This window comes from Oncorhynchus gorbuscha, unplaced genomic scaffold, assembly GCF_021184085.1.
Source record: "Oncorhynchus gorbuscha isolate QuinsamMale2020 ecotype Even-year unplaced genomic scaffold, OgorEven_v1.0 Un_scaffold_1775, whole genome shotgun sequence".
NCBI classification, from domain to species: domain Eukaryota; kingdom Metazoa; phylum Chordata; class Actinopteri; order Salmoniformes; family Salmonidae; genus Oncorhynchus; species Oncorhynchus gorbuscha.
In genome coordinates, this window is record NW_025744904.1 from 13,324 (window position 1) to 22,342 (window position 9,019).

Here is a 9,019-nt window from a genome sequence, read left to right on the forward strand (position 1 = left end):
TGTCATGACTGTAAACACGATCTTTAACAATGTAACATTTGATAAACCACACCGTCTACTTGATAAGGTGCCAAAATGAAATCCACCATTTGGTATCGTTTTGATTATGGAAGATTGAATACGTGTGGTTCAAGCTGTTTTCTTGGAGTTGATTTGAAGCCATCGTCTCTATCTGAGCATGACAGCATCCAACTCAGTTTCCCCTCCCAGAAAACACATGACACCGTATAGTGTTGTGTATTTGTAAATTCACGAGGAAACTGAAGAGCGGATGGCTTTACCGAGTTTGAGTGTTGACTCACTTGACCGCAGTGTTTGTTTGTTAACCGTAGCTAGCTAACTTCAATTATATTAATAATTTACTTAATCATTCACCCAGCGTGATATCAAATGTCATTTTGGTTCGGCTTTGCTTTAAACTAGCAAACTTCTTGCTTGTAATTGTATCTAGCATTCCAGCTAGATATCATCCCACCCTATTGAGAAAGGTGACGACGGTAAAATGTCTCAGTAAGCTAAAGTTAACCCAATTAGCTCAAATGGCTAACGTTAGCGATCTTTGCCATCACCACACCAATGTTAGCTAGCTATATTTTCTTAACAGAATCCTAGTAGATAGACCATGCATGCAACATTTTCCATCTATTCCTTTTTATAAGCAAAACTGTTCTAGTGAAACTCATCCTGTTTGTGAAACTCACTTTTCATTTTTTTGTGCCTCTTTTGAATCCATCTGTAGTCTTCCATGTCTGAACCCAAGTCCACAGAGTCCCCGGGTTCTGGCTGTGGTGTTTCAGCCCAGAGAAGCTCACAGCAGGGTCCAGAGATGGTCTCAGTGAAGCTGGAGGACTGCAGTCAAACACTGCAACTCAATGTGATTGTCAAAGAAGAGCCAGAAGTCCTAGAGGAAGAGATGACTGTCAAAGAGGAGGCGGCGGAGGAGGAGAGAGCAGTCGGAGAGGAAGAGGAGGAGAGAGTAATCAAAGAGGAAGAGGAGAGAGTAATCAAAGAGGAAGAGGAGAGAGTAATCAAAGAGGAAGAGGAGGAGCAGTCAAAGAGGAGAGGGAGGAGAGAGCAGTCAAAGAGGAAGAGGAGGAGAGAGCAGTAAAAGAGGAGAGGGAGGAGAGAGCTGTAAAAGAGGAAGAGGAGGACAGAGCAGTCGCAGAGGAGAGGACAGTCAAAGAGGAAGAGGAGAGAGCTGTGAAAGAGAGGAGGAGGAGGAGGAGAGAGCAGTCAAAGAGGAGGAGGAGGAGAGAGAAGTGTCTGATCCAGATCTGGAGGAAGAGGAAGAAGTAGATAGTATCACTGACCCAGGTAAGTTCAGGTGTGGAGAACAGAGAGAAGTTGTGTCTCAGGGGATTCTAAAATTATTATTGCTATTATTGACAGCTCACTTCCCACAACTATTGTTAAAGTTAGCCCAGCTTTTAGACAGAGATGTTATACTATTGTTAAAGTTAGCCCAGCTTTTAGACAGAGATGTTATACTATTGTTAAAGTTAGCCCAGCTTTTAGACAGAGATAATATATTATTGTTAAAGTTATCCCAGCTTTTAGACAGAGATGATATATTATTGTTAAAGTTAGCCCAGATTTTAGACAGAGATGATATATTATTGTTAAAGTTAGCCCAGCTTTTAGACAGATGTTATACTATTGTTAAAGTTAGCCCAGCTTTTAGACAGAGATGTTATACTATTGTTAAAGTTAGCCCAGCTTTTAGACAGAGATGTTATACTATTGTTAAAGTTAGCCCAGCTTTTAGGCAGAGATGTTATACTATTGTTAAAGTTAGCCCAGCTTTTAGACAGAGATAATATATTATTGTTAAAGTTATCCCAGCTTTTAGACAGAGATGATATACTATTGTTAAAGTTAGCCCAGATTTTAGACAGAGATGATGTACTATTGTTAAAGTTAGCCCAGCTTTTAGACAGAGATGATGTACTATTGTTAAAGTTAGCCCAGCTTTTAGACAGAGATGTTATACTATTGTTAAAGTTAGCCCAGCTTTTAGACAGAGATAATATACTATTGTTAAAGTTAGCCCAGCTTTTAGACAGAGATAATATACTATTGTTAAAATTAGCCCAGCTTTTAGACAGAGATGTTATACTATTGTTAAAGTTAGCCCAGCTTTTAGACAGAGATAATATACTATTGTTAAAGTTAGCCCAGCTTTTAGACAGAGATAATATACTATTGTTAAAGTTAGCCCAGCTTTTAGACAGAGATGATGTACTATTGTTAAAATTAACCCAGCTTTTAGACAGAGATAATTTATTATTGTTAAAATTAGCCCAGCTTTTAGACAGAGGTGCTATACTCCGTGTAGCAGTATACCAACCTGTGTCTCTGACTGTTTGACAACTCTTTCCCCAAGTCGGTGTGTGTATATCTGTGGATGGTAGATGGTTGTGATTAGAAAGTCGTTGTTTTCATCGGCCAGTAAATAATCTGCTGTTAATTAATGAAACAATGAATAAATAGTTGTAAGCTTGGGCTCGTGCCATCACCTGCTGTTGTGCCCTTGACTAAGACTCTTAACCGCCCACAGCAACTGGTCCACATGCCTTGACTAAGACTCTTAACCGCCCACAGCAACTGGTCCACATGCCTTGACTAAGACTCTTAACCGCCCACAGCAACTGGTCCACATGCCTTGACTAAGACTCTTAACCGCCCACAGCAACTGGTCCACATGCCTTGACTAAGACTCTTAACCGCCCACAGCAACTGGTCCACATGCCTTGACTAAGACTCTTAACCGCCCACAGCAACTGGTCCACATGCCTTGACTAAGACTCTTAACCGCCCACAGCAACTGGTCCACATGCCTTGACTAAGACTCTTAACCGCCCACAGCAACTGGTCCACATGCCTTGACTAAGACTCTTAACCACCCACAGAAACTGGTCCACATGCCTTGACTAAGACTCTTAACCACCCACAGCAACTGGTCCACATGCCTTGACTAAGACTCTTAACCGCCCACAGCAACTGGTCCACATGCCTTGACTAAGACTCTTAACCGCCCACAGCAACTGGTCCACATGCCTTGACTAAGACTCTTAACCGCCCACAGCAACTGGTCCACATGCCTTGACTAAGACTCTTAACCGCCCACAGCAACTGGTCCACATGCCTTGACTAAGACTCTTAACCGCCCACAGCAACTGGTCCACATGCCTTGACTAAGACTCTTAACCGCCCACAGCAACTGGTCCACATGCCTTGACTAAGACTCTTAACCGCCCACAGCAACTGGTCCACATGCCTTGACTAAGACTCTTAACCGCCCACAGCAACTGGTCCACATGCCTTGACTAAGACTCTTAACCGCCCACAGCAACTGGTCCACATGCCTTGACTAAGACTCTTAACCGCCCACAGCAACTGGTCCACATGCCTTGACTAAGACTCTTAACCGCCCACAGCAACTGGTCCACATGCCTTGACTAAGACTCTTAACCGCCCACAGCAACTGGTCCATGCCTTGACTAAGACTCTTAACCACCCACAGCAACTGGTCCACATGCCTTGACTAAGACTCTTAACCGCCCACAGCAACTGGTCCACATGCCTTGACTAAGACTCTTAACCACCCACAGCAACTGGTCCACATGCCTTGACTAAGACTCTTAACCGGCAACTCCACATGCCTTGACTAAGACTCTTAACCGCCCACAGCAACTGGTCCACATGCCTTGACTAAGACTCTTAACCGCCCACAGCAACTGGTCCACATGCCTTGACTAAGACTCTTAACCGCCCACAGCAACTGGTCCACATGCCTTGACTAAGACTCTTAACCGCCCACAGCAACTGGTCCACATGCCTTGACTAAGACTCTTAACCGCCCACAGCAACTGGTCCACATGCCTTGACTAAGACTCTTAACCACCCACAGCAACTGGTCCACATGCCTTGACTAAGACTCTTAACCGCCCACAGCAACTGGTCCACATGCCTTGACTAAGACTCTTAACCACCCACAGCAACTGGTCCACATGCCTTGACTAAGACTCTTAACCGCCCACAGCAACTGGTCCACATGCCTTGACTAAGACTCTTAACCGCCCACAGCAACTGGTCCACATGCCTTGACTAAGACTCTTAACCGCCCACAGCAACTGGTCCACATGCCTTGACTAAGACTCTTAACCACCCACAGCAACTGGTCCACATGCCTTGACTAAGACTCTTAACCGCCCACAGCAACTGGTCCACATGCCTTGACTAAGACTCTTAACCACCCACAGAAACTGGTCCACATGCCTTGACTAAGACTCTTAACCACCCACAGCAACTGGTCCACATGCCTTGACTAAGACTCTTAACCGCCCACAGCAACTGGTCCACATGCCTTGACTAAGACTCTTAACCACCCACAGCAACTGGTCCACATGCCTTGACTAAGACTCTTAACCGCCCACAGCAACTGGTCCACATGCCCCCATAGTACGGCAGCACTCTTGCTCCAACCCGGATGTTTATGTTTTCAACAGGAAGTCACTATTCCGTTGGACCTTATGTTCTAATTGGACAAATAAAGGGATCTTAATCGTTTTTTAGACGAGTCTAAAGCCAATGCTTCTGATCCTGATTCTAACCCCATATCTGTCCATATTCCCACAGGAGAGATCTCCAACCCAGGTTCAGACAGTGAGCCCAGTTCCACAGCATCAGGAAACCATAAACAACACAGACGGAGGAACTCAAGACAGAAACATCACCACTGCATGGACCGACCCTGCTCAGATTGTAGAGGCAGTTTTGTGTGTCCAACTCACCTCCTACCACGCAAAAAGACCCTCAAAAGAAAGAAAACGTACCCGTGTGGTCAATGTGGGAAGAGATTTCAGACACCAAGCAGCTTGAAGACGCACCAGCTTACTCACACAGGAAAGAAGTCGTACCACTGCTCCCAGTGTAGGAAGACTTTCAGTTGTTCATTCAATTTGAGGAGGCATCAGAGAATACACACAGGAGAGAAGCCTTTCCACTGCTTCCAATGTGGGAAGAGCTTCCGTATGGAAGGACAGCTAAACGAACACAAGAGAATACACACAGGAGAGAAGCCGTACCACTGCTTTCAGTGTGGGAAGAGCTTTGGTCGGGCAGGAGCTCTAAAGGCACACCAGCTAATTCACACAGGAGAGAAGCCGTACCACTGCTCTCAGTGTGGGAAGAGCTTCAGCCAGGCAGGACACCTGAAGACACACCATCGAATTCACTCGGGAGAGAAGCCATACCACTGCTCTGTTTGTGAGATGAGTTTTCCTCTTTTACAGACCTTAAATAGACACCAGCTTACTCACACAAGAAAGATGCCTTATCACTGCTCCCAGTGTGGGAAGAGCTTCAGTCAAACAGGAAGCCTGAGGGCACACCAGTTAACTCACACAGTAGAGAAGCCTTACCACTGCCTTCAATGTGGAAAGAGTTTCAGTCATTCATCAAATGTGACGGCCCACCAGTTAACTCACACAGGAGAGAAGAATTACCACTGCACTCAGTGTGGGAAGAGCTTCAGTCTGGCAAGATACCTGAAGAAACATTGTCAAACGCACACGGGAGAGAAGCCTTACCACTGCCCTCAGTGTGGGAAGAGTTTCCGTCAGTCATCACATCTGAGGGCACACAAGTTAACTCACACAGGAGAGAAGCCCTGTACCACTTCTCTCAGTGTGGGAAGATCTTCAGGCAGACAGCAGACTTAAAGAGACACCAGCTAAACGTGGACACGTTTTTATCCCGATCTACAGGCTCCAGATCAGATCTCGGCCCATTGACTGTTCCTAGGCCGTCATTGAAAATAAGAATTTGTTCTTAACTGACTTGCCTAGTTAAATAAAGGTAAAACTTATCTACAGGCTCTTAAGACCGTCACAATAATTTAACATGTTGAATATATTGGGCCTCAAATCAACCATTATTGCTGAGTGCAAGCAGTGCTCACTTATGAGGCACGTCCCACCGTCAGCCAATCATCTCCTCAGAAAGCTAACGTTGGCTAGGCTAATAGCTAACGTTGGCTAGGCTAATAGCTAACGTTGGCTAGGCTAATAGCTAACGTTGGCTAGGCTAATAGCTAACGTTGGCTAGGCTAATAGCTAACGTTGGCTAGGCTAATTGCACACAGCAAACATTTTCAGATAATTGGTTAGATGGAAGGGCTGGATATTGATGTACGGACCGGTTTGGGTTTTTACTTTACATTCTATGTCGGCCGTCAACGTAATTATGAATTTGTTTTGGACTTGCCTACTTAAATATTGTATTTTTTTTATAAATATAACGGTATTTGAATGTTTGGTTTGTTAAACGTGATATGCCGTGTGTAACGTCCATTTTGATCATTTACTCTGCTACTTGAGTCATCTCTCTCTGCTCTCCCTCTCTCTATGCCGCGTTGCCACACAGACCTAGCCCCGCCCCTTTCATTCAAGGAGACACGTGTTGTTTCTGGTCCACCAGACACGTGCGCTCAGTCTGCATGGTCAATGCAGCACACGCAACAATATCAATACACTTCTAGAATGTACCCTTCCTTTCGTTTCTTACACCTGCAAACTGCTGGTTTGTCTTTTCTTAGCGAGTTGTTCTATATCGTGTTAGCCGCTAGCTAGATAATAGATGTACCGAGTCAGAACAAAGATAGCTAGTTATACAGCCTGATACCAGTGATGGTGGAGGCCTAAATCAGCATGTTTGTGAAACAGTATCTTCTAAACCAATAAGATCAGGAGAAGCATGAATATATTATCTACATGAAGTAGCTCATCCCTGGCATTTCTATTTGTTGTCATGCCAACCAGCACTGTATTCAAAATTCCCACTTATTTATATTCTATTTCTATGATTTCAACGGTTCCCCAAGTGTTTTGATATAAATTAGAAGTGAAATCGCAATTACATTTGGTAAAAATAAATCCTTGATTTTTTGGGGGGCCAATATCGTGAAGCCCTGCGTGGCAGTGTGAAAATAATCACAAATTAGTGCAGGAAATGAAGAAATTGATGGAAATGTAGGACATTGTATTTGGTTAAAGTTGATTTGTACAATATAAAACAATAAGAGTGAAGAAAGAATTTTGTATTATTCAAAAACCTCAAATCCTGTCAAATACCGTCCTATGTGATATTATACCTGGGCCATATCGCCCAGCCCTATTAGATGGTGTTATGTATTAGCGACACTTTGGTTTACTTTAATGTAGCTGTAAGCTGGGTGCTGATAGCAACTGGCTGACTCATTCAGTGCTAACGTAACGCTAGCAGGCTGGTAGGGCTAACGCTAGCAGGCTGGTAGGGCTAACGCTAGCAGGCTGGTAGGGCTAACGCTAGCAGGCTGGTAGGGCTAACGCTAGCAGGCAGGTAGGGCTAACGCTAACACATCCACGCCAGACGTCAATCACATTCACGCCAGACGTCAATCACAATGAGAATACACAAAGAGCCCTTCACTGAACAGAGAACAAAGAGGGGGAGGGGTGGCTTACCAGCAGAGGGGGGAGGGGCCGCTCCCGGTAGGCTCCCAACAGAGGGGAAGGGGCCACTCCCAACAGGATTTGTCGTCCTCTTTTGCTCATCTCACATCTCTAGTCTACATCAAAGCTCCTCCCATCAGCTCGAAGGCGGTAAGTTTAACCCAGTGGTCCACAGACGGCCTGCCGGAGACATGGACACAGCAGAGTTCTGACCAAGAGTGACGATGACTTCAACACAGCCAGGGAACTTCTCCATTGGAGAGCCTCTCCCGGCAGGCTCCCAGCAGAGGGGGAGGAGCCTCTCCCGGCAGGCTCCCAGCAGAGGGGGGAGGAGCCTCTCCCGGCAGGCTCCCAGCAGAGGGGGGAGGAGCCTCTCCCGGCAGGCTCCCAGCAGAGTTCTGACGAAGAGTGACGATGACTACAACACAGCCAGGGAACTGCACGCAAAAGTGCCTCAAACTCATATTTCCTCAAGCAGACCACGTAAACGGATTGAACCTGACATGGTTAACAGTGTTTGTGTGTAATAAGATGCCATTTTAGAATTTGTGTGATTTATGCTTTTGTGACAATGACCAGGTAGTACCCTCAGGTGTCCACGGAAAAGTGTACTGTTTGGTATCTGTGCGATCTTAGTCTTCAGTCTTCACACAGGCGGTGGTAGATGTTATGAGAGGACAAAGTACCCTCCATTTATGTGGACAGTTGATTAACTCGTGCCCTGCCCTGAGCCAATTACAGCTCTCCTCACCTGACCCGTGCCCTGCCCTGAGCCAATCACAGCTCTCCTGACGGTAGGCTTCACCTCATCCTGACCAGGACTATAAACTGAATGTATGAGTACCACTTATTGTGTTCGCACGGTGACCAGGACTAAACTGAATGTATGAGTACCACTCATTGTGTTCGCACGGTGACCAGGACTATACTGAATGTATGAGTACCACTCATTGTGTTCGCACGGTGACCAGGACTATAAACTGAATGTATGAGTACCACTCATTGTATTCGCATGGTGACCAGGACTATAAACTGAACGTGTGAATACCACTCATTGTGTTCGCACGGTGACCAGGACTATAAACTGAACGTGTGAATACCACTCATTGTATTCGCACGGTGACCAGGACTATAAACTGAACGTGTGAATACCACTCATTGTGTTCGCACGGTGACCAGGACTATAAACTGAACGTGTGAATACCACTCATTGTGTTCGCACGGTGAACCGGAACTGTGAACTTAATGTGACCCTACACCGGGGAACGTTCCCTGAAGACCCTACACCGCAGAACGTTCCCTGAAGACCCTACACCAGGGAACGTTCCCTGAAGACCCTACACCGCAGAACGTTCCCTGAAGACCCTACACCGTTGGTTCCAGACAGGATATACATAATAGTATCCATCGTTCCCTGATTTTACTGCAAGCGTGTAACATGTAGGCTATGGTGCTTCTCTTATTACCTATCTATTTATATCACATTCTATTTCTATATTATGATCCCTACCTGGTCAAAACATATA

General features: G+C 45.5%; 1 protein-coding gene across 1 annotated transcript; it reads left to right on the forward strand.

The window, feature by feature from the left end:
• The first annotated feature begins 1,173 nt into the window (after positions 1–1,173).
• LOC124017318 (zinc finger protein 239-like) lies at positions 1,174–7,072 on the forward strand. The gene is made up of 2 exons (XM_046332572.1): positions 1,174–1,314; positions 4,639–7,072. Exon 2 carries the CDS (start codon positions 4,743–4,745, stop codon positions 5,721–5,723), a length of 981 nt encoding a protein of 326 aa, XP_046188528.1. The 5' UTR covers positions 1,174–1,314; positions 4,639–4,742; the 3' UTR covers positions 5,724–7,072.
• Positions 7,073–9,019: the final 1,947 nt, after the last annotated feature.